This window comes from Carettochelys insculpta, chromosome 26, assembly GCF_033958435.1.
Source record: "Carettochelys insculpta isolate YL-2023 chromosome 26, ASM3395843v1, whole genome shotgun sequence".
NCBI lineage: Eukaryota > Metazoa > Chordata > Testudines > Carettochelyidae > Carettochelys > Carettochelys insculpta.
In genome coordinates this window covers 13,961,419-13,987,226 of record NC_134162.1, presented here as the reverse complement: position 1 = coordinate 13,987,226, position 25,808 = coordinate 13,961,419, and the positions used below count along the sequence as shown (strand labels likewise).

The window sequence follows — 25,808 nt, the reverse complement described above, 5'->3', positions numbered from 1 at the left end:
GAAATGCAAAGGTGGCTTAAAGTTATCTGTGCTCATCTGCTCCATTGCTGCCCAAAGTGCAGAAATGGAGACTCTTATAAACAGCATCACTGTTTCTCTTTCTTCTTCAGGTTTATCTGATCTCTTCCCAGCTGCCTGGGAAAGCCATTGTGCTACGCTTTTTCCTTTGAAACTCTCATTAGTTGGAAAGCTGTCTGTAAAATTAAGCCAGAGCCAATCTGCAAGAAGCTACTTGTGATTTTGCACAGAGATTCTGAGGATGTGGCAGATATTTCATGTCAGGCTGGAACAGTGATGGAAGGCCCAAACAAGCTCAAAAGGCACAGACTATCAAAACAGCTGGCAGAAGTTATATATCAATATCTATCTATCTATCCACCTATCTATCTATCTTTCATTTCTTCTGAGCCCATCACCAGGGGATTTGAATGGTCATACACTTTTTATGTTTGGAAAGTATGACAGTATAGCAAATATTATTACCTATCATTTATTACAGGAGTACCCCAAGCCCCATTTAGTCCTGGGGTCTCAGTATCATAACAGTCTGTTCAATAAAAGTAATTTTGCACAGTGAACAAATGACCAAATCCAGTAATGCAGGCTGATACTACTGAGGAGGGTGCTAGTCTTGAAGTCTCTCCCCAGTTTACCGCCCTTTTTTTGTGGGAGTAATGGTACTGTGTACTGCTAAAGAGTATCCATTTTCCACCCTGGAAATGGCTGCATTTCAGTGGTGGAGGTTGTGATTTCTGTTTGAAAAATGTGTAAAGCACATAACAAAAGACTCAAGGGAAATGCAAGTTATGTTTGTTAAAAAGTTCCAAAACTATAAATAATTGTAAAACCTTGGCACAGGGTGAAAAGTTAGGCACAAACTAGGCTTTCCAAAATTAGGAACACCATTAGGTGCCGGGTAAGCTGCATGGGCAGTAAGGAGAAGGGAGTTTCCTGCTGTTTTTCTGATTGATGTAAACTGAACTGAAAGGCTCAACTTGCTCTCTCAAAACCAAGATTCACCCTCCTGACTCACTGGTCCCCAACGATGAAAAAAGAAGATAAAGTCAGCAAGGGATTGCTGAGAGACACCATTTGCTGACTGAAGCCAGAGAGAAATAACACACAGTAGTGGACTCACAACTAAAGCTATGTTTATGAACAGTGATGGACGTTTCTTATGGGGCAGGGAGGAGAAGGAGTAGTTTTTCAGAGCTCTGTGAATGCTATTGCAGTGCTTTCATCTGTTAATCATGCTTCATCCTGAAGTTTCTCAGTGCTTGGTGCTAGGGATCTGTTAGGACACATCTCTGTATGCCAAATTGAGAAGAAGAACAAGGGTTCAGATTTCTATGAGAAGGAACACAACAGCAGAATATATTGAAACATGCCAAGAACTCGAATGCCTACACCTAATTTGCTTATAATAATACTTCAAAGGGTTTTTTTTTCACATAAGGATCTCAGGTGCAGGACTGGGTTTCTTTCTATTTCTGAATAATAGTTCCAGATAAAGACTGTGTCTTCATGTATGTCTATTTTGTACCTGCCCCAATAGGCTCCCACCCTGAGTGGAGTCTGGCCACATTATAAATTAAATAATTATATATGTACGTTTATGTATGTACTGAAAGGATGTGCTTCCTCCCTAAATGTTAGCCCTGCAATCTCATTGCTGAGTCTGGAGTCCAACTTGTCTGTTGTGCACCATTATAAAGATTTTGCAGAAACCAGTTCTCCCGTTCGTTAAATTGGTGCAGTCCCATTGAGATCATCACCGGCATCGACTCCAGGCTATTCTCCTGAAATCTACCACTGGTGCTGTCAGTTGATCAGCTTCACCAGCTGAAACTGAGTTAGTGCAGTCTCCAGCATTGTAAGCATTATTACCTTCCTCCGATGAGGCCTAGATGACAGTAGTTAAACTACTAGCAGACAGTAGCAACTTTCCTATGTCTGAAATTTTTTAGGAAAAAAGGCTAGTGTATTCAGGGTCTTCTAGCCTGTGAACCCCTGCTGTGTTTTCCCAGGTTTTGACCATGCAGAATTTAGCTTTGAAATTGTAATTTAGTTAAGGATTTTGTGGGTGATGCAGGAGCCCTGAGATAGTCCAGCGTCCTCACCTTGTCGGTGTGCTAGTTCCTCCAGGCTCGCAGAAAAAGTGAAAGCTTAGTTAGGAATTATCAACATAGCAAAGTCAACTGAAAAAACATAATTGTACTGGAGCGAAACTACTTTTATTCCACAACAGAATGTCCAGACAAGGTGTTATATTGGCCCAGCTACAGCAGAATAATTACACTGCTGTAATTTTCCCAAGCAGACAAGCATATATGTTCAACAGAGCAGGTGTGGTTTTGCCAAGGGGCTATCAGCAGATGCGGTTATTATGATCACTTTAGAGAAGTGACTTCTACCATCTCAGATTCAGGGAAGCTGAAGTGTGCAGCAGGAGTGTGACCTGCCCAAAGTCTCAGCTAGGAGTAGGAGCCAAAGCCTGGACTCCTGCCCCTTGGCTAAGGCCCTAGAATATAACGCCAGAGATCCAGCTGCTCTGGCCACAGCATAGGGGGGAGATCCTAAGAGTGGGGTGTGCTGGCCCTACACGCTGGGTCCCCAGCACCCTGTGGAACTGGTACGTGGAAAGATGTGGGTCCAGGAGCTGACCCCCTGAATGCCCCCCCACTGACCCCAACATTCCCCCAGACCTAATTATCCCCAACATCCCCCACTGACCCCCAACACCTCCGGCTTCCCCCCACTGACCCCAACACCTCCTGATTCCCTCCACTGACCCCCCAGTTCCCCCACTGACCCCAACACCTCCGGCTTCCCCCCACTGACCCTCAACATCGCCCCCTCCACGAGCTCTCACTGATCCCTAACCCTCCCCGCCCCGGAGCGCGCTCGGGCCCCACCTCCGCGCGGCTCGGGGGCGGGGCGGGCGCTGCGGCTGCGCCGGCTGCACCTGGCCAGGTGAGGTAAGGCAGGAAGGGCGGGGCTAGGTTAGGCCAGGAGCTGGGGCAGCGCTGGAGCCGGCTGCGCGGTGAGTGAGCGGGGGGCGAGTTCAGCTGCTCCCCTCTCTCCTGCCCGCGTCCCCACTCTCCGGTCCCCCCAGTATCCCTTTGTCCCGCAGACCCTCCCTCGGGCTGTTCCCCTTCCCGGCCCTGCTCTGCCCCTCCAGTCCCTTCCCACCCCCCAACCAACCCAGGCTCCTCCTCCTTCCCGGACCCACAGCCCCCTCCTACCCCACAACCAGCCTAGCCTCCCGTTTCTTTGCCCCTCAACCCTTCTCCAGCTTGCCCCTCCCACCAGCCCCAACCAACCCAACTTTCCCCATTTCCTGCCCCACAGCCCCTTCCCAACACCCGCAGCCTGCCCTGTCCCACCCTTCTACAGTCCCGTCACATCCCTCAGTCTTCCTCCCATCCAACCGTCCCTTCCGGCCTGTGTTTCTTCAGTGCACATAACCAATTGTATAATGCACATGGGGCGGGGAGTCGTGAGAATATTGCTTCTTACCCTTCAGCCTCCCTGCCTGTGCCTTCCCAACCCTCAGTCTGGTTTGCCACCCATCCAGCCCTTACCCTATGGTTACACCCACCACCATCTGCCCTGAGAGATGACCCCTAGTCTTATGTAAACTCTGAGGGAAAATGGTTTAATGCTGAGCTAGGCCTTGTCCAGTCGAGAAAAAGAAAGGTGTGTCTGTTCCAGTTCAGACTCCCTGTAAACGTGAATGTGAACAATTTAATGTGTCTAGACTGATAGTTGCAGGTTGAATAATAGCCTTGGCAGTAGGATTACCACCTGGCTGGTATTTAACTAGCCTGCTTAGGTTATTTTTATGGATTTGCCCATTGCAAGAAAAATAGCTGCACTGGTCTTTTTTGTTTTGTTTTTAACAGGGCTAAATATTTCCATTATCACAATGCACTGGGCTGTCTAATGTTCAAAGGTTCTATGCCCTGCTGAAGATGCTGCAGTGTTCCCACTTCCATAGCTTAGCCTCATTTTCTTTCTTAGGTATTTTTGTTACCTTTCTAGATGCTGCTATTGGCTGTTGGGATGTGTGTGTGGTGGTTGAAGAGTTGCCTTGTGGCTAGGGTTTGGGGGTGCAGCAGACATACCAAGTAGGGAAGGGTGCATTTTTGTTGCATTTCACATGTGTTAACCCTACTTGTTAGGGCCTGATAGCTGGGGCTCTGACCCCTTTAAAACTGAGGTAAAGGTAGCTTTTATCTATGGTAGTGTTAAGCAAACTTGACTGAAAAAACACAAGTTTTCTCTAGTCTATAAAAAGTCCTAGGTCATTTACCTACTGTGTTTAGTAGATGCTTCTTGCCTTAGTCTATAGGTGGACCGTGGACAGCCTTGGGACTTGGCTAGATGGTGAAACTGACCAATGTAGCTATATGCTGATCAGTTTCACCAACTGTACAAGACCTGGCTATATGTTGATTCTCATGGAGATTCTACCTCTAATCTAGTGTCCTGTCTCTAAAGACTGACTTACACTGTAACATGATGTTTGACCACTGGCATCTTAAGCACTGTTACCCTAACCATACTTATATGTTTGGTATTTATAAAACAAGTGGCAGCCAGCAGCTTGTCGGACTAGCTTCATGATTTGGTTAACGGTAATGGAGCTGCACCAGTGTTAGCAATGGCAGGAAACTGCTGTAAAATTTCCCCATGTAGACCGGATATTAGTGATGATGGCCACTCAGTGCTTCAGAGACAAAGTACGGCACTCCAATGATGCAGCTTCCTGTGCTTTGCTGTCCCTTGTTGGGAAGTATCTTCCCCTAGTACCTCTGGAAAGCCTGTGAGGGGGAGCAGGAGACCCTGGGGCAGGAATGACTGTACCCAGGTTATTCAATTTACTTTTAATGATTTGCTGTCTAATTGTGGCATCTCTTGGCTTAGGCAATTAAAAGCGAGTTGGTTTCACTTCTGTTTAAAGGTAGTTCTCAGCTCAGTATTTGCAAGACAGATATTGCAGCTAAGTAATATGGTGGAAAATGAGTTATATAGCTAATATAACACTGATAGTCAGCCAAGAATGCCTGGTGTATCAGGATGGCATAGGTAGCCAATCCTCCAGGGTGTTCCCTCTAACCATTTCCATTCATGTGCTGATTTTTTCCATCCATGTGCAGGGTAAATTTTTATTTGCTCTGAGGCATGTGTGAATGTACACCACCAGAAGCAACAAACATAAATTAATAAATAAAAACACCCTAAAAATAAAAACTGTGGGCTCTCTGCTAATCGTTTGGGTGGCATTTGAATCTCTCCTGAGCAGCTGCACAAGCATAAAACTTACAGAGAACAATTGCCCACAGTCCCCAAGAATTCAAAAGTAGCTTTTAATTAAAGAGGATGTGATGATGAAACCTCCAGAAATACATGAAACAAAAATTGGCAATTCCAGGATGGCAGTCTTTTCTACCCTTAACAGTAAGAAGGTCCCAGCTACATCACTGAGGAGTGTGAATATTTAAGTCCTAATAATAAATCTTAAAAGTATCTCTATTTGAAATGACTGTAGGTCTACCTATTCACTGCAAAGCTAGCTTGAGAGAGCAGAGTAATGCTTGAGCCATGTGCAGTGGTTGGAATACAATGCATAGCTGTGCAAATTCAGTAGTAGCCTATCTCTTAATGGGCTAGTCATAACTCAAGTTGCAGGCACTACCACACAGGAGCTAAGGAGTCTGCGTATGAATGGGACTAGATTTAAGCGAGAGCACAGATGTTTAATGTTCCATCATATGTTTGTTGTACTGAAAATTCACTACAAGATTCTTTTTTGTCCTTTTCACCAGTGTAACCTGTTTCTGTTTTAAGTGTGTGGCAAGCCAGGATGTGAATCTACAGTGCATTGGTTTGCACTTAAGTCCCACATGGTCACTGTCACAATGCACTGAAAGTCTTGGAGTGTGTCACATGATATGTTAGTATATTTCTGGTGTGTTGTAAATTTAAATGATGATTGACTGCACACTACCTTAACAAGCCCTTATTCTGAAAAAAAATGTGGTAACGTTATAGGCATGCAACAAAATATTTGGTATGATTTTTGGAGAGAGCTCAGGGTTTGTTTTGCAGAGCAATAAAGAAATAGAAATGAACTTGTTTTTTTAGGTGGATAGCTGAGTTCCTTTTGACATTATTTTATGCTGCTTGGATATTTTGTTAACGATGGTGTATCCAAACTCTTGAATAGGCATCTTTTAACCTGTTACTTAAATTTAAATTAAATAGCAATTCACAACAGGATCTGAGCATTTTTGCCATTTAATAAATAAAACAAACTCTCTCTTCTGGTTACAGATTAACTTTCTTTGATTACTTGTATCACGTGCCTGGGAGTTGGATCTGCAGGTATTTCTACAAATAAATTGATATAATTGTTCTTATCGTAGCTTCTCTAAAGCCTTTTTCCCTGTGCTGAAATCATATTTTATAACTTTAACATTAATAATCCATAGCAGATTGTGAAATACTTGATTAGGAGAAATACTTGTCTTGTAAGATATATGCACCCAGTATGTGAGTCCTTTTGGATCAAGGCTTTGTATATTTAAAATCAGGCCAGATTCAAATAGATATAAGGAAGAGATGTGAACCACTCAAAGCACAAACTATAGACAGGTACGTGTAACTTAAGTCACTTTTCAATTAATGTGAGACTGAAATTGAATATGCTGTAAAACTCTTTTCTGAAGAATGCTGTATTCTAAATATCTTATTTTTAATAGAATGTAAATCTTGATCATATGCAATTTTCATGTGATGTTTTTCACTGGTTGTTTACTGTGTTCATTTTAAGCTGTGAGTAGAGGTTAGGTTTCTTTTGACTTTTTGTTTTACAGCTGATTTTCATGCACTGGTAAAATACTGCAGTGTTGATGCAAACAGTAAACGAGCGTTTAAATCTTAGCAAACTTTTAGTTGATTTTTGAAAAGAACATATATCTAGGTTTCGTAGCAGGAATAAATCTTTGTTTTTCATATCCTAGAAAGCTCTTGTGCATAATCATACTAAAAATATACTGGTTACTCTAGCTTTGCATATTGAATAACGGTGTGTGTGTGCGCGTGCGCGCACGCACGTAGGTGTGTTCACAAATTCCTGCAAGATGTGAATTGCAAATTAAAATTGCAATTGAAAATTACTTTGTTTGTGCCTCTGCATGGTGTATTCTGGTTACTTTAAAATTAAATCTATTTGTTATCCTCCACTATGAAACTGTCCCACTTGAAACACTATCTTTAAATTTCTGGACACCTTTTTTGAGAGGAGGGACTCTTTTTTGATGGTCATTGAGGAGAAAAAGAATATTGTAGGATCATCTGATAGGGGAGTTCACCTAGATGAAGTATTTGGAGAGCGTTTTAACTCTCTAATATCTCTTCTTTTACTGTTTGGTTTTTAGTTTTATCTCTTGCACAAGAAGCTTTGCAGTGTCTAAAACAGCCTTCTGATTGGGGTTTATCCTTCACTTTGTTCAATTATTAACACAAATCATAGGCCAATTTCTAACGTAGAATGCTTCTGCTGTTAGGATGATTTATCCTGGATTGTTTTAAGGTGTTTGAAAAAAAAATTAAGGCCTATTTTTAATGATGGATGAGTAACCTTTTTTTTTTTTTTTTTTTTTTTTTGAGTAGAATATAATCTGATTAAACCTTATTGCTATCACATATTCTAGATGTGCTTTCAAATAAGTATTGAAAACCACAATTAATTAACCATCACATATAGAATCCTGGTAGTGTTTGGTGCAAATGAGCAACAAAAACCCAAATTTTATTTGTGAATTCTAATTAACTAATTGTTAGTGGTTTTCCTACAGTTTGTTTTTCTATAGATAATGGCATTACATCCACGCAGAGTTCGTTTGAAACCCTGGTTAGTAGCCCAGGTAGATAGTGGTATGTATCCAGGCCTCGTATGGCTTAATCGAGAAGCAAAGAGATTTCAAATCCCCTGGAAGCATGCAACTCGACACAGTCCTCAGCACGAAGAGGAGAACACAATCTTTAAGGTGGGGGCGGGGCTGGAACTCCTAATTTTGTTGTTCTGCTTTTCCAGCTACTTCTAAGTAGTTTGAATTTTGTGGGTTTTTTTTTTTAATGACCTGTTTAAAACAAATGCTTTGTAATGATTTACTGTCTGTCATGGTTTCAGGCCAGAAACTTGCTACAAAAATAAGCTGGGTGTTTTTGTGGTTAACTTCTTAAACAAACTGAACAGACCTCTTTGTTACCTAAGGTCTTATGAATGCCAGTATACGGGCAACAGCTCTAGGCTGAAGACACTGTTGAGAATTGTTTGGAGTAATTATTGGGTGATCATTGACACAGACACACACACACACCTCATAGAGCTGGATGGGACCTTGGGAGATCATAGAGTCCAGTCCCCTGCCCTCTTGGCAGGACCAAGTACCATCCCTGACAGATTTTCTGTTTTAAAGTCTATTTGCCCCAGACCTGTAAATGGCTTCCTCAAGGATTGAACTCTCAAACCTGGGTTTAGCAGGCCAATGGTCAAACCATCATTGGAGTAATAGTTTATAATTATGGTTTGCCCTCTAAATGCACTCAATTCCTTTGAAATCAGAAGGAAAGTTGCAAGTATCTGAATGCAAAATTTGGAGTTAAGTTGGGAAAGAGACTGTTAAAGGTATCACTGTATTAATTTGTCTTTCTTTCAAACTGCAAGCCTAATGCCGTTAGTGTAGGACATTTCTTGGTTACTGCTGAGTTAACAGCCTCATTTCCTCTGATAGCTACTTTTCCTGGGAAGTGACTTACTTGTTTTGAGTGTTTCATGGCAAGCTTTTATTTAGTTTAATATTTCTTCGGCCCATAATTTGGTCTGAAATGGAATACTAAATAAACTTGGAGTGAACAGATTCAAGTGAACCTTCCTCTTCCGATCTCCACCATTTGTTGTAACATTATTTTACATGAGAGTGCCTTGTATTGAATTGTAGGGTTAGTCTACAATACGTGGCTGGATGTTACATTATACAAGCAGAGTTGAGAGCTGTTTGAAAGATCTAACACCTTGTTTAGTGCTTCCCCCCCCCTCAATTTGGAACAGCTTGTTCTAAGTTAACTATGTCCTGATTTTCAAAAGTGAGTGAGTGGGGATTACCATGGATGAGGAGCTGGATATGAGCCAATAGTGTGCCCTTGTAGCAAAGGCTAACGGCATACTGGGATACATTAGGAGGAGCATTGCCAGAAGATCTAGGGAAGTGATTATTTCCCTTTATTCAAAATTGGTGAGGCTGCACCTGGAGTATTGCATCCAGTTCTGGGCCCCTCATCACTGAAGAGATATGGGCACACTAGAGCGCATCCAGTGGAAGGTGAAAAAAATGAGCAGGGGGCTGGAGCGTATGTTTTCAGATGCTGAGGGATTTGGGCTAATGACCTCTGCAGAAGAGAAGAGTGCGGGATTTGATAGCAGCCTTCAGCGACTGGAAAAGGGATTCCAAAGAGGAGGATGAAAGGCTGTTCTCCATGGTGACAGATGGCAGAATAAGGACCAATGGTCTCAAGTTGTGGTGGGGGAGGTCTAGGTTGGATATTAGAAAAATCTGTTTCATTAGGAGGTTGGTGAAGTACTGGAGTAGGTTACCTAGGCTCATGGTAGAATCTCCATCCCTAAAGGTATCTTAAGTCTTGGCTTGGCAAAGCCCTGGCTGGGATGATTTGGTTTGGATTGGCCCTGCTTTCACTTAGGGATGTAAAATCCCATTAAATGGGCTAACCAGTTAAATGATAGGTTTAACCAGTTAACCAATTAAGGGTGGGTGTCTGGAGCAGCTGCTTCAGTTGCCACCTCCCCACTACCTGTGGCACACTGGGGCTGTTCCTGCCTGGCTGCAGTGCTCCCAGCCACAGTAGCCTCAAGAGGCTGGAGCAACCCCTGCCTGGTGGTGGACAGGGGCTGCTCCAGCCACTACTGGTTAACCATTAACATCCTTACTTTCAACATGGGAACGGACACAATGACATCCTGAGTTCTCTTCCAACCACAAGATTTTGGGTATCCAACCTGGAAGACATAAACGGGGCCAGATTTTCAGAAAGTGCTCATGCTCAGCACTGTGGAAGTCAGACTTCTTAATAATGTCTCCAGTTGGGCATGCAAAATCATCAGACACCCATTAAAAATGCGATCCTTTTCTGTGCTGGGAAGAAAAGCTAGTGTGCAGAGGAACAAAGGCAATTCAGTTGTTAGTGGCTCTAAAATATTACAGCTTAGAAGATTTCTCATAAAACAACTTTTATAATGGAAACCTGCCACAATTAAAAACTGGCATAACAACAGAACTCCGCTGAACGCTCTGTACTTTGCCCCCAGGCATGGGCTGTGGAAACAGGGAAGTACCAGGAAGGAGTTGATGATCCAGACCCTGCAAAATGGAAAGCACAGCTCCGATGTGCTCTTAACAAAAGTCGGGAGTTCAACCTGATGTATGATGGCACGAAAGAGGTGCCCATGAATCCCATTAAAATTTATGAAGTGTGTGATATTCCACAGTCCCAAGGATCGATCATGAACCCAGGTGAGGAAAAGGGTGGTGTGGTGCAAGTTGTATTGGACTGATACCTGAAAACAAGGGCCTTGTTCCCCTAACGTATTAATTCTTTATCTGCCTCTGCAAACCAAGTGGCAAACGTCGCTCATGAGTGGAGGGATTCCTAATGATTGATCAGACTAAATGAAAGAGACCTACATTAATCCTTGGCATAATCTTGCTGAAACTAATTTAGTTATACTAGGTGAGCTTAGCCCCTTAATTAAGAATGGCCACATTGGGTCAGACCACTGGTTCATCCAATCCACTATACCATTTTATGAGTGACTGGTGCCACATACTTCAGAGTGACTAGATAGAAGAGGCCAATAATTGAGTGATCCATCCTCTGTTGTCCTCCCCCAATGTCTGACAGTCAGAGATTCAGGGACACCCAGAGCATCTGGTTTAGTCTCTGACCATCTTGGCTAATGACCATGAAGTTACTAATGCTTTTTTGAACCCACTTATTTCTGGCCTTCACAACATCTTGGCAACAGGTTCCACAGGCTGACTGTATGTTGTTTGAAGAAGTACTTCCTGATACTAGTTTGTAAATCTGCTGCCTACTAATTTCATTTGGGTGACCTCTGGTTCTTGTGTTTATATGTAAGGTATAAATTACACTTCCTTATTCGTGGTTTGCACACCATTCCGGGTTTTCATAGATTTATCTTATCACCCCTCTAGTTTCTCTTCTAAGCTGAAAATGCCCTATCTTTTTCACGTCTCCTGATTTGCAAGTTGTTCCATATTCCTAATAGTTTTCATTGCCCTTCTCTGTGCTTTTACCAGTTCAAATCTATCTTTATTAAGTGGTGTGATCAGAGCTGTTCACAAAGCTTGGTGTGGGCCCTTATTTCCTAGTATATTAGTTATGCTTCTCAGTCAACATCTTACCTGTTTAATGCAGAGGGTTTTACACGTACTGTGCATTACAGTTGTGTTTAATTATTTTCAGTGGTGTGGACAAGGAGGGGGCAAGCAGGGGCACTCCCTATAGCCCGTGTGGGTACAGAACTCCTCTGACCACAGTGGTGGCAGGGATGGGAGGGGGGGGGAAGAGAAATCGTACTCCTTTGGCCATTCAAGGTGCGTATGTGCATGACTGAGCTCCTTAGGTTGCTCAGATAGATGGTTGTGGGGGGTGACGATGCCCTTCCAAAAGCCCCAATTTTTTTTATTCGTGTGCGTGCCCCTGACAATTCTGATACTGGTAAAGCATGCAAGTTAACATCACAAAGGCTATAAAACTAAGCTTTTAATTTGCCGCATTTACCAGAAAATGCACTGCAGTGGAGGATTGTTCTATGAATTCTTGGGGAGAGGGGAAAATGCTGTGAGCAGTACCCTTTGGGTCAATGGAAGTAAAAGGGAAATGGATCAGGCTGACAGTTGACAGTTATCTTCACTGTGTGCTACAGAGCTATGAAGCCATTCAGAGTAAAGGGGATAAAACTGAAGAGTGAAACCAAATTCATGTTGGGCACAACTCAACACTTCCATGGAATTTGACCAGTAATGAATTTCGTTTTGTCTTTGAAACTAAGCTTTGACTTAAGTTTATAACTGAGATGGTTCTCTTCGTTATTCAGTAAGTGCATCTGTTGGCCCTGTGTAGCAGTGGAAGAGGAAACTGATGTTAGTTAAGTTTTTTCCATGGTCTGTGAAGTTCAGTATCGCTTGCCAACTCCATTCTGTATGGTTACATGCAGGCTCCACTGGCTCTGCTCCATGGGATGAGAAAGATAATGACCTTGAGGAGGAGGAGGAAGAGGAACTAAATCCATCTCAGCATGTTCCTATACAAGACACTTTCCCATTTCTTAATATCAATGGTTAGTAGAATAGGATATATTATGTCAATGAGGTAATGGACTTGTAAATCAATTATGTAAGTATTTTAATTTAGTCGGAGGTTTATTAATCAATACTATGATAGAGAGGCAGTGTGGCCTAATACAAAAAACACTGGCCTTGGGCTTGAGAGAACTGAGCTCTGTTCCGGAGTGACCCTGGGCAAGAGACTGCACACCTTGCCTCAGTTTTCCTGTCTAAAACAGGAATCATAATCCTCATCTTTGTAAAACACTGAGATCTGTGGATGAAAAGCACTTTATCTGAGTTCGGTGATGGCATTATTAAAACAAATCCAAAACTATCCAAAAAATGTGGTTAAAAATAGACTTCTGAAAGTTTTCCTTTTGGACCAACATATTCATAGCATCTTGATTTGTAAGGGAATCTATTAACACACAATTACTATATCCCACTTTTGACAAATCTGTCACTACTTCAGTTTAATAGTAACAGAGAGGGAGCCGTGCTAGTCTATACACTATCAAAACAAAAAGCAGTCAACTAGCACTTTAAAGACCTAACAAAATAATTTATTAGGTGAGCTTTTGTGGGACAGACCCACTTCTTCAGACCATAGACATACCAGAGCACTCTCAATATTTAAGGCACAGAGAAACAAAAATAATAATCAAAGTGGACAAATCAGAAAAAAAATTATCAAGGTGAGCAGATCAGAGTAGAGGGGCAGGGGGGAGTCAAGAATTAGATTAAACCAAGTATACGAGCCCCTATAATGACCCAGAGAACAACAAGAAGTCTTGTGGCACCTGATAGACTAACAGATATTTTGGAGCAAAAGCTTTCATGGGCAAAGACACACTTCATCAGTTTCATGAGTGGGTGGCTTCAGAGGGGTATTTAAAGAACAGAGAGACTGTCCAGTTTGGCCAATGTAAATGGCAGTGGAGCATTGCTGGCATATGATGGCATATATTATATTAGTAGATGTGCAGGTAAAGGAGCCCCTGATGGTGTGGTTGATGTTAGGTCCTGTCATGATGTCACTGGTGTAGATATGTGAGCAGAGCTGGCCATCATGTGCCAGCAATGCTCCACTGCCATTTACATTAGCCAAACTGGACAGGCTCTATGTAAAAGAAAAAATGGACATAAATCAGACACCAGTAATGGTAATGTACAGAAGCCTGTGGGGGACCACTTCAGTATCCTTGGACACTCAGTGGCAGATTTAAGGGTGACAGTTCTGAAAAAAAAATTCTAAAAATCAAATGGGGAGAGACATCTGTGAGCTGCAATTTATTTGCGAATTTCACTCCATTAACCAAGGATTAAACAGAGACTGGGAGTGGCTCTCACCTTACAAAAGCAGCTCCTGTGCCCTGGGTGTTAATATCTCCCCATTAGACTCTGACAATGGCTCATATCCCCCGTCTGATCTGAGTTGTTTTTTTCCTCTTGATTCGTACTATTGATAATGGGCCATTTCCACCTTGCTGAATAGACCTTGTTAGCTCTGGCCCTCCCTTTTACTGGGACCCCATTCTTTAAATACTCCTCTGAAACCACACCCGCCCCCCGCGCCACTCAAGCATCTGATGAAGCAGGTCTTTGCTTATGCGCCAAAATGTTAGTCTATAAGGTGCCACAAGACTTCTTGTTGTTCTTGAAGCTACAGACTAACACGGCTACCTCTCTGATATGACCCAGAAAATTCCCATCCTGGTTCAAACCATGTGATAAAGTGTTGAATTTGAATATAAAAGAGAGTTCAGCAGCCTCTCTTTCAAGAGTGTTGTGAAAACACTCCTGATCCACAAACTGGTCAGCCAGCATTTTAATGGAATTGGTCCTTCTGTTAATGACTTACAAGTTTGCATCTTACTGAAGGGGAATTTTCACAACAGTCTTTAAGGAGAGGCTGCTGAACTCTCACTTTTATATTCAAATTCGACACATTAACATGTGGTTGGAATTGGGATAGGAATTTCTGGGTCATTATAGGGGCTTGTTTGCATACTTGGCTTAAGCTAATTCTTGACCCCCCCACCCTACCCCTTCTGCCCCTCTGCTCTCTGATTTGCTCACCTTGATCTCTTTTTTTTTTCCCTGATTTGTCAACCTTGCTTATTGTTTTTGGTTCTCTGTGCCTTAAATATTGAGTCTGTTTTTGGTACAGCTGTGGTCTGAAGAAGTGGGTCTGTCCCACGAAAGCTCATCACCTAATTATTTTGTTAGTCTTTAAAGTGCTACTGGACTGCTTTTTGGTTTTGATACTTCAGTTTACATTTATAGGAAACTTGATTCCTCTAAAAAAGCTTCATTAACGGAAAACCATCTGTTGGGCACAAAAAAGCAAAGGGATGCCCTAGTCTGTATGTCAAATCAAAATGTCCTGTACCAATGAACATTTTAAAATAGCTGCTGTGTGTATTTTTTTAGGCAGCTAGGTTGCAGTTTGACAGATAACTGTATCAGCACTTAAATACACTTTCTTTTTAATTTCCTAAAAAGCACCTAATGTTTAAAAGTTTCTAGACAATCTGGTTAGATGACATGGAGTTAAGATGTCCTTTTTTGTGTTCTCTAAACCTTGGACTTGGTCTGTGTGTGCTCTTTTATTTATTTATTTAAATTAGACATGTCATGCGTTAAAAAGTGCCTGAGTCAGGACAGTAATATTACAGGTTGAATCTCTCTAGTCTGGCACCCTTGGGACCTGAACCGAGACCTACCAAATGAGAGAATTTACTGGTGCACAAGAGGTCAATACTGTTGAGCACATTACCAACACTTCCACTGCTTACTGGGCCCTGACAAAAGAATTAGGGATACATTACAACTAAATAACAGCACAGAACATGGAGAGCCAGGACTGGTGGTTGTAAATGAACTTCATGGGATTGTGGAAAACTTGGCCACACCCAAGATAAGTGGTTGTTCCACTAACTAAAATCATGCTGGATGACTGATGTTTCCAGACAAGAGAGTTCCTGATTAGAGAGGTCCAACCTGTAATGCTTAGCTCTTCTAATAAGTGCTCCTACAATAGTGACTGAAGTTTACCATCTTGCAGCTGTTTGAAATTACATGCCTTGAGATTATTCAGTCCAGTTCACACCTACTACCCTAACTGAGCCATTTTGGCAATCTGTGATCATGTGGTCTGACAGTGTCTGGATATTGAACTCCCTTCCAGTCTATGAATGTATTTTCTTCAGCAGAGGTGGAAGCATGCTGGTAATGTTGTGGGGGAGCAGTGTAAGGGAAGTAATTGTTTCTCTGCTACAACCTCTGGAATTGGAGGGTGTAAGAACAAACAGCTACACCAGTTTTGCCTTACAACAGCTTCTGCACTTAACAGACTATTGAGGAAAAGGGAATGAGAGCAGATGTTCGTATTCACACATCTGTCCCTTTGTGTTTAACTGTATGGAAAACCAACAACAGCGCTTTCCATCAATTCTGTGCCACAGTTCTCTCTCTAGATAAAAATACAGTCTTCATTGGACCAAATATATTTTTAACTTATTTATTTGGGTTGTTAACAAGTTTACGAATCCTTGCCATGTAAATTGTGAAACAAAACTCATGAAAACAGCTAGCTTTTATTTATAGGCAGTGTACAGAAGTATGTTCATCAGATCTCTCTGTTAACAGGTTGGGTGCTACCATACTAGCATGTGAGCACCATTACAACAGGTTTGTAATGAATTGCTACATATAGACTAGGCATGTCTGTCCAATTTTTAATATTCAAGAACATTGGTCAGATTGCAGGGGAATGTAATTTGTCAAAGCTGTTTTGTTTTTTAAAAGTACTTGTTTTAAAACAACTTGCTTGATTCTTTTTGTGTAGATTCCCCAATGGGGCCAGCTAGCGTGGGAAACTGCAGCCCTGAAGCGGTATGGCCAAAGAATGAACCTCTAGATATGGAGATGCCTCCATCTGCTCTACAGCATGACTTCTTCAGTTCTCCTGAGCTCTGGATTAGCTCTCTTCCTAGTAAGTATATCTGTGGATTTATCACGCATCTGTCGCTGTGGCCAAAACACTGTATTTTACTATTACTGCATTTTTGACTTCTGTACACAGAAAAATAGTACATATTTAGGATATACTTTGCCAAGTCCAATTTATTGTACGGCATTCTTCCTGCAAGAACGCCTATCCTGTCTTACTGGGTGTATGCCAAAGTCTTTACTGAATTGGAACAAAGTCATTCTAACAATTTATCTCTTAGTGACCGATCTCGAAATCAAATTTGAGTATCGAGGAAAAGAGATTGGCCAGACGACAACTGTAAGCAACCCCCAGGGATGCAGACTCTTCTATGGAGAACTGGGTCCTATGCCAGACCAAGAAGAGCTGTTTGGACCTATTAGTTTGGAGCAAGTAAAGTTTCCAGGAACAGACCAAATCACCAACGAAAAGCAGAAGCTCTTCACGAGTCGTCTACTCGATGTTATGGATAGGGGACTGATTCTGGAGGTCAGTGGCCATGCCATATATGCTGTTCGGCTCTGCCAGTGCAAGGTGTACTGGTCTGGACCATGTGCCCCTTCATCCATTGCACCAAACTTGATTGAGAGGCAAAAGAAAGTCAAGCTCTTCTGTCTGGAAACATTTCTAAGTGGTAAGTAACTTGGAATATTAAGCAACAATGTTGAGTACTGGCCTTTTGGTTGACAGCCCTGTTCCAGCCAGCCTGTGAGTCAGTCATCATAGTCTTTTTGTTCTCATTTTGGTGGTCTGAGTGCATGGGAGTTGCCAGTCAGTGCCCACTGAAGTAAATGGGAGTTTTTCCACTGACTTCAGTGGTCCTTGGATTAGGCCCAGGGTGAGAAGGAAGAAGTGAACAGACACTATTGTCTGCTAAACAAATAACTGGTTATAGAGCACTGAGGGTGATTGGGGTGCTGCAACAGTTTTTATGGTGGGGGTGCTGAGTGCCATTGAACCTCAGCACCTATGTTGGTGGCTAGTGTAATTCCTGGAGAATCTTCTATCCAGGAGAGCAGATAAAGCTCTAGGCTGTCAGAGAAGTGCTGCTGGAAGGGTAAGCATTTTTCTATAAAAAGGGGAGGTGCTGAACAGGATGTGTTGTGAACAATTGTAGTCAGGTGTTGGAGCAGGGCACTCTGACCACCAACAACCAAAAACCCCTGTTGGATGTTAACATGCTGCCTCTTTCCTTTAGAGTTGATTGCCCATCAGAAGGGACAGGTAGAAAAACAGCCACCTTATGAGATCTACTTCTGTTTTGGAGAAGAATGGCCTGATGGGAAACCTAGGGAGAGAAAGCTGATTGTGGTTCAGGTAAGGGAGCTGTGGCTTTGCAAACCAAGGACCTGTTAGAGCAAGTGGATGGATCAAATACAGATTTCCTTAATAGATTTTCTCTGTATCAACATATGTGACAGACGAAAGTTCTTCATGAGATAAGAAACCAGAACTGCAAGCTGGCAGATTTGTTTTGCTTTTAAATCAAAGTAAAATAGAATCCGCTTGTAGTGAAGTGGAATGTTTCTGCGTAAACTGCAGCTCAGGTGACCATGAAACTGTTCTATGGAAAAGATGAGTATTTTGGAGCCTTCCTGGAGCACCTTAGGGTACCATTCCAACTTGGTTAAGATAACCGTGCTTTCTTTTATACAGGTCATTCCAGTTGTAGCTCGGATGATTTATGAAATGTTTTCCGGTGACTTCACGCGTTCCTTTGACAGTGGCAGCGTCCGGCTTCAGATCTCCACACCTGACATTAAAGACAACATTGTTGCCCACTTGAAACAGCTGTACCGCCTCCTGCAGAGTCATCAAGAGGGCTGGCCAGTGCAGGCACCAGCTATGCATATTGCTCAGCCGCTCCCAGCACAATGATGTATTTTCAGTCTGACTTAACTCTGCTCCGTTCTCCACTTTTTTATGTACATAAAAAGGGATATTTTTAAATTGTGCCTTGCCAGATACAAGTAAAACATATGTAAATCCTGTATACAGATGGTCAAATTCAACAGTATATGTAATTCACTTTTTGGAGTCTGAAGTGACAGTCTTTGAAGCAGTACCTTTACACTAAACTTTTTATCTGTTTGCTTAAGCAATTTATTGTGTGTAAATCAGTTTTTGACATCTTAAATATTTTAAATAGCTAATGCGTACAGTCTTGTGTATAAACAAGTCTATCAATGTAACAGACCATTTCAATTATCAGTGGTGAATATGCTTTTTATTTTCCATTAAAATTGATTTGAAAAACAGTGGGCCAAGATTAAAACAGTTATTTGGAATGGTCTGTAGCAGCAAATGGCTGGCTAGTTCTCTATCATGCTTTATATTGATTATGTATAGATCATTCATGATTAAGGTTTTAACCTGACAGCCTTCAGAACAAGGGTGTCTTTTTAGCCCTACATTTCTTATTCTGTTTTCATTTTGGAGAATGCTGCCATGGAGCTCCTGGATTAACCACCTAAATTTGTCCTCCAGTGTCAAATGTTTCACTCATCATGGGTAACTAATGGTGCCATGACCATCAGATCCTTCCCAGCACTACACACAAGCCTATTTACATAGGTCCCCAACCTGCACATGTGGTTTTCCCCATTGTCACAAACCCAACTACCTATATTTTTGAATAAATTGCCTCATGTAAAGAGAAGAGGCTAATAACTTTTTTCATTATTTGATTGCCTGTTTCACTTCCTGAATGCAGTTGTGCTGTTTTTAAATATTTGTGGCTCTCCTTTTTAGTGAAGGGTCTTAGGTGAGTGCTCTGCATGCTTAAGCATTGCATTATGCATCTAATTCTCCAAGAGTAGCATTTAGGCATCACAGTCTTTCCTGTCTGCATGTCAGTCTATGACATAATCATGGGTTTTGTGTGAAGGAAATGCACAATGTGGGCCAGTGCTAATTTTCCCAGAAATGCTAAACATGAACTCACAGTTCCATTTTTGTGGTAGCAAGTGCTAACACTTGGCTGCATGAATATAGCATTCACAAACCAGAAATACTGAAAGTCAAATTGTTGTTCTCCCTAGATTTAACTTCATAAAGTTGAATGATAAAAGGTAAGAAAATAGGAAAGAAGAAATATCTATTGTAAAGCTAAAAATTAACAATTTTTATGTTTAAAGGTACAATATGTTTTGTGTACATGCCTTTTCTAGGTGTACACTGCACTGTTTAACAAAGGACAGTTGTCCAGCTTTCTGTCCATCAGCATATTTTGTCTGTCCATTTAAATATGTTCGTCACCTCCACCCTTTAAAAACAAAGGGTAGATGCTGCAAGGGGGCTTTGATAAGAAGCATGTGTTAGTGAAGAAGTTCATGCAATTTAACCATAACTGCTGTTTGAGAGAGTTACCAGATATTAAAGGCATTGTTACCTTACGCAAACTGATGAGAAAAGATGGGAAAGATAATTTGTTTTACTATTCAAAGGTTTACTTGGGGGACAGTTCTCTATAACTGCATGTCCTCTTGTTCATGCATGGATTTGCTGAGGTTTAAAAGTTATTGACTGAAATATTGTATATTAAATAGTTTTACCTTTAGATGTGAGGGAGAGAAACTGTTGAATCAAAATCAACACTCCACTTCTTCAGACCATAGCCATACCAGAACAGAGTCAATATTTAAAGTACAGAGAACCAAAAACAGTAATCAAGGGACAAATCAGAAAAATTATCCAGGTAAGCAAATCAGAGAGCAGAGGGGCAGAAGAGGGGGGAAGTCAAGAATTAGATAAAGCAAAGTATGTAAAACAGCCCCTATAATCTAATTCTTGACTTCCCACCCCCCTCCTTCTGCCCCTATGCTCTCTCATTTGTCAACCTTGATTACGATTTTTGGTTCTCTATGCTTTAAATATTGAGTCTGTTCTGGTATGGCTATGCTCTGAAGAAGTGGGTCTGTCCCACAAAAGCTCATCACTTAATAAATTATTTTGTTAGTCTTTAAAGTGCTACTGGACTGCTTTTTTGTCTTGATAGTATATAGACTAGCATGGCTATCTCTGTTATTAATACTCCTTCAATAGAATTTAGTCTTTGCCTTCTGTAACAGATATATAATGCGACTTTCGATTTATAAAGCAAGAGCTGCCTGTCTTAGTTGATTTAAAAGTTAGATTAGTATCAAAGCAACCAGCAAAGCTACCTAATGATATAAGCAGGGTGCAAAGAAAAGAGAAATTCTATTTTCCCTATAGGCAATGCTATAATAGGTGCCCTATACGGGAACCAAACAGTGTCAAATTGATAAATGTGCACAAGCCTTTATTTGGATATTTGTAACATCCATGCTCCTGAATGAGCTCTTCACTCCAGTGTCAATGTTGGTTGGAGTCTGCTGAAACTTATTAGGCAAATACTTTCCTCCTGCTGTTCTGTAACCCAAGAAAGCTGGGATATGTAAGCACCATGAAAACTAGGAGGCTTCCTCTTCACACACAGTGCCTGCAGGTAAAATAGCATTATCTCTGTTAGTGCATGAATGGGCTTTTCAAAGCACATAGAATCTAACTTCCCCAAATGAAGTGTGTCATAAGTAACAGATGGGCAAAGCATGAACCAATCCTAAAGTAGGTTTGGTTTGGAAATGCATTTCTTTTTTCTTGCTTTTTAGTTGCCTCTCTGTTTCTTGTTTCCAGAATTACCCGTGGGATGGAGATGTTTACAAGGGGTTCGCTTTCGGTAGTTCTGAAGAACTTATAGATTACCTATCTAAACTCTGCCCTGCGTCCCTGCTGTTGTCAGGTCTTGAGGATTTTTAGAACAAGAAGTGTAGACCAAATCTGAATTGCTACCTGTTTAGAGGTTTACCTATCCTCACAACCATGAGATACAGTAACTGTCTTCTGTTCTCTCAAAAAGGAGATGAGGGGGCTGGCCAGAGCACAGCTTTACAAGCAGGTAAGACAAAGCTCAGCTGCTGTGGAGACAGTTTGATTTCTAGTTTAGAGGATCTCATGCTACCAGAAGGGGAGGGGGTGTGATGTAATAGGGAAGCCTTTTTTAAAGCTCTGCTACAGAAGTATACATGTGTAACACCAACAGACCCAGGTTGCTGGCACCAGGGATAGAACCCAAAATCATAAGGGCTGAAGCCCTGCACTCTACCACAGGAGTTAAAGGCCACCTGGCTCTAGGGTGAGGCTGTAGAGGAGAGAGTTCACTCATCCCAGTATGAGGTATCAGTTCCTCTGGGTACTGCACCTGTAACAGTGCAAGCCATGCCAGGGTCCATAAGTTATGCATGTCTGTGCATTAGAAGTTACCCAGGCACAGGCAGCTGCCTGGGATAATAGAGGTCTGGACCTTCTCTGGTTTCCCAGAAGCGGGGTAGGGGCACTTCAACAGCAACAAGCTCTTCTAGAATGAGGCAGGAAATCTAGGGGCTGCTGAGGGTTGGGGGTGGATTGCACTGAGATGGGTAGGAACCCCAGATTTTGTATTGCATCATGTTCACTGGGCCTTTGTTTTGCCTTTGCTTTGCTCGGGAAAGGCCACCTTTTCCCTGAGCTGCTTGAGTATGTGGCTCTCCCAGATGCCTGCAGCAGTTAGCGCTTGTATTTTATTTCTGGAGCACTGCAGGTGGCAATGGTGAAAGTGGCCTAATCTCATGTACTTGGATGACCTCTAAAGGTCCCTTCTGGGTCGATGAAACAGGAAATAGCCAGCAGGAAGACAGGGCAAGGCCAGGCCCATAGGTGAGGTCTGTGGAACACTCTGACTTGCCAAGTAGGCTAGTCCAGCCTTATGGCTGGGGGATGCCAGTTGACTTTCCACTGAAAAATCTCCCTCCAAAGAGCATCAACAACAGCCTTGTGGGATGCTTTGGGCACGGCGGGTTCACTACTCGGCTTCGTTCTCCAAAATGGCTGTAAAAGCTGATTATGCACCCAGCGCAACCCCTTGTTGTTAGAGCAGCCGGACAGGGGAGGTGGGGCAGCTCACGCAACATGGAAAGTTAGTTTTTCTTGTGCTCTAAGCGTGGTAGTTCACTGCCATCTTCACACAATGCCCAGGAGCTAATGCTGAGCTGGGTCTGCAATATGTGGACCCCTCCCTCCCAGCGCTCGGGGGCCAGCGCAGCCATTTAACCAGGCTTGCCGCCGCCTAGCCATGGACACAGCCTGTTTCTTTAAGTGCAGGAAGCAGCAGAGGCTCGGCCGGCCTCTGTTGGGTCAGGTGATGGGGGAGCAGCGAGCAAGGGGAAGCGGAAGCTCTGTCTTCCCGCAGCGGAGATACCAGCAAGCGGTCGGTGCGCTGCGGGGTGGGGGGGGGAGATGATTTGTAACAGGCTCACACGCGCCTGCTCTCCACGCGTGGGTTGGTCCACCCGGGACAGTGGTCAGCCTCGTGCCGGCGTTTGGTTCCCCCTGGTGCGCACGCAGGCGGTGCGCAGCTCTAGGCGGTGCGGGGGTTTGTACGCAAACTTGCTGAGAGTAGTCTGCTATGAAACACTGGCATGCTCTCTGCTGGCTTTTCCTGGGAGTGTAGTAATTAGGGGCCGGGGAATCCCGTGGTGTGATGCTCTGGCTGGGGCTTAATTACCACTGTGGGAAAAATAAATCTTGCCTTTCATTTCGTCTCCTATAGTCTTTGTTTTAGTTGGAAACAAGGAGGAGATGCTGGCTAGTCTGTTTCCTGGCACCTCCATCAAGTACTCTGAGGGTCCTGGACCATGGTTTAGGGACCTCCAGTTTCAGTGGCCTGTATTGTGTCTGTGTTGCCCTAAATTTTGTGCACTTGTTCCCCCTGTTCTCTTCAATCTGTTAAACTCCCAGGCTTGGAGTGGAATCTGTAAATGTTGCTAGAGCTGGATGGGATGAGATTTCCTTCCTGAGACTCTTTGTTATAATGTAGCTAGCAATAAAGTGTGTTGTCCTTGCCCTGTGCAAGGATGGGTAAGGATTTAATGGATGTTTATTTGGGCACTCGAGGGTAAAAATGCTAGGGTGTGGGGATATATTTGTGCAGAAATTCAAGCTGGGGAGTGGCGGGTGGGATACTAACTTTCTGAAACTCAGACATACATTGGATTCTTTTTAAATACCAATGCTGTTTTATTTCAGTTTCTTTCAGGATGTGACTCAGGGCAGCAGAAACCTAATGAAAAGCTGATTGTGGAGGATTGTGATTCGATATTTCACTGTGTATCAGTCAGCTCCAGAATAATCCTGAAGCTAGAGTGCTGATGGCAGCTTTATCACCTCAGTTGCTAATTGCAGCAGCTCAGCAGAACCTCAGACCTGGGAGGAAGAAGAGTTTATCTCCAGCTGGTTCCTTGCACCTGGCTGGGGAGATCTTAGCTGTAGCTTCTGGGTTGAAACCTGCTTTCCTGTATGATTACAATTCAGTTGGAGTAGACAAAATCAGGAGCTATCTTCAGCAGATCCAGGGTGCAGGCTTGACGAGATGTCGGCTGCACCTTCTGAGCATAGCCGGCAATGTTCTGATACTCAACCTGGAGAAGACCGCATGGTGGTTGGAGATGCTGTTACTGTCAAACAAAGTGCCCTTCATTGATGTGTCAGCTTCTAGGATGTGTCCTGGCCCCTGTGAGCCAGAATACATAGAGTCTATAAAAGGCCATATTGCAGAAATACTGGCTCATGTTAAAACACTGGTAGGTGTCACATCCCAGCCCATCACCACCAGTGAGATCTTCTCTGCCAGTTGGAATCTGTGCACCATCTTTGGTGTTCTCCTGGGCTACCCAGTTTCCTATGCTTTCACTACAGAGCACGGGTTCAACAACTGTTTGTCTCTCACCCCACTGAGAGTTTTTACTGTCCAGGCCTCTTGCTGCAGGATAAGTAAAGATCTCCGAGTCCGAATTTATTCCTTCAGTGTCCCAGAGAACCTGTATGGTGCCTTGAAGGAGGGGCTGGATGCATGGAGTGGAAATCTGAAGGACATATTTAGTGCACAGAATGACTTTGCAAACCTCTGTATTTCAACGGAGGTGGTTTCTCTAACAGCTATTGCTTTGTAAATCTTGTCACTTCATTACTTTTCATTACAGGTTGCGGGAGGGCAGGCCTGAAATCTAGAGGGACACTTAGTACTCCCATATACACAAAGGTTCCTTAAGGAATTGCTTCAAACCACAGCTCTCCCCCTCACCTGTAATCTGTCAGGACTGAGGCCCAAAGCGCTGGATGTTCAAGGGAGCATATTAGAGGTGCAGTTTCTACTCACCACTTGCCTATATTCAGGCACCCCAAACTGGGTTGCAGGCAGTTCTTGCATAATGGATCTCTTTCCAGTATTAGGGTCTTCAGCTCCTAGGGTTTGTCTTCATTTACAGCACTGCTGTAGCGCCTAGCAAAGATGCTACCTGTGCTGCTGGGAGAGCTTCCACTGGCATAGGTACTCTGCCTTACTGAGAGATGGTAGTTGGATCAAGGGGAAAAGCCCTTCTGTTGACATAGCAGTATCTACACCAGGAGTTGGGTCAGTACAACTGCACTTCTCAGTGGGGTGGATTTTCCACTCCTGTAAGTGATGCAGTCGACCCACGTAAATTTGTAGTATAGACCTGGGCCCATAATCACACAAAGGGCACAACTGAACTTCACCTCATTCAGCCTTCCAAAAAGGCCTGTGGTAATTTCATCTCCTCCCCATACCACATCAAAAAAAGTTCCTAGGAGAAGAATGAGCACAGTGTCAGGAGTCAAGAAGCCATGGGGGCTTATTCCAGTTTTCCCTCTATCTCCGTTTGCTGATGTTGGGCAAGCGCCCCCCTCCCCCACATGACTCAGTTTGCCCATCTGTAAAATAGGGATATTTACCTCTGGGAACCATTGTGAAGGTTAAAAAAGGGTCCATATTTGTATAATGTTTTGAATAGGTAAAGTGTGATAAATACTATTATGTATTGTCTTATCTAATGTAAACCATCTATGATAGTCTGCTTGTGCTAACAGCACAACTGTGTTTGCATTAAAGACTTAACTGTTGTCAAAGCAACAGAACTTGTCTGTTAAAGGAATTTCAGGAAGCACCAGCCCTGACTTTGGTTAACAATGTGTATTGACTTTCTTAATTTTTTTCTCTCCGTGTATAATTAAGAACAAATAAGTAACTTCTGTTGCTTTTCCTGGAGTGGAGGATGGCGGGGAGGAAGGGTCTACACTAATCAGTGTGGGAAGGGAGGACCTGAAGAAGAGGGAGACAGTCTAGGCAAAGAAGGAAGGAGGTGCAGGGTTTTATGTCTCCTACCAAGTTCTTTCCTGCAAGAGTGGGAGATCTTAAGTGGCTGATGCTGTGCAATGAAACATACAGCTGCTGCCACACAGAGACTAAATCTCCTGCAATTAAAAAAAAAAAATCAAGCAACCCACAGTAATAATCTCAAGGC

The 25,808-nt window shown here is 42.9% G+C and overlaps 2 protein-coding genes across 5 annotated transcripts; both read left to right on the top strand.

Moving 5' to 3' along the window:
• Nucleotides 1-3,011: 3,011 nt before the first annotated feature.
• Nucleotides 3,012-20,348, top strand: IRF6 (interferon regulatory factor 6). 2 transcript variants are annotated; one of them, XM_074977384.1, is made up of 9 exons: nt 3,012-3,043; nt 6,340-6,390; nt 7,866-8,057; nt 10,394-10,598; nt 12,326-12,448; nt 16,288-16,434; nt 16,673-17,065; nt 17,630-17,748; nt 18,088-20,348. In XM_074977384.1, the coding sequence occupies exons 3-9, from the start codon at nt 7,884-7,886 to the stop codon at nt 18,307-18,309; spliced, it is 1,383 nt and encodes a 460-aa protein (XP_074833485.1). In that variant the 5' UTR covers nt 3,012-3,043; nt 6,340-6,390; nt 7,866-7,883; the 3' UTR covers nt 18,310-20,348. The 2 variants fall into 2 exon arrangements, with proteins under 2 accessions (XP_074833485.1, XP_074833486.1); XM_074977385.1 differs by lacking the exons at nt 3,012-3,043; nt 6,340-6,390 and adding an exon at nt 6,534-6,660.
• A 2,311-nt stretch (nt 20,349-22,659) lies between these two features.
• On the top strand, nt 22,660-25,408 carry C26H1orf74 (chromosome 26 C1orf74 homolog). Of its 3 annotated transcripts, none has more exons than XM_074977541.1 (2): nt 22,660-22,696; nt 23,515-25,408. In XM_074977541.1, exon 2 carries the CDS (start codon nt 23,637-23,639, stop codon nt 24,435-24,437), a length of 801 nt encoding a protein of 266 aa, XP_074833642.1. In that variant the 5' UTR covers nt 22,660-22,696; nt 23,515-23,636; the 3' UTR covers nt 24,438-25,408. The 3 variants fall into 3 exon arrangements, with proteins under 3 accessions (XP_074833642.1, XP_074833641.1, XP_074833643.1); XM_074977540.1 differs by having other exon boundaries at nt 22,696-22,861; XM_074977542.1 differs by lacking the exon at nt 22,660-22,696 and adding an exon at nt 22,747-22,821.
• Nucleotides 25,409-25,808: the final 400 nt, after the last annotated feature.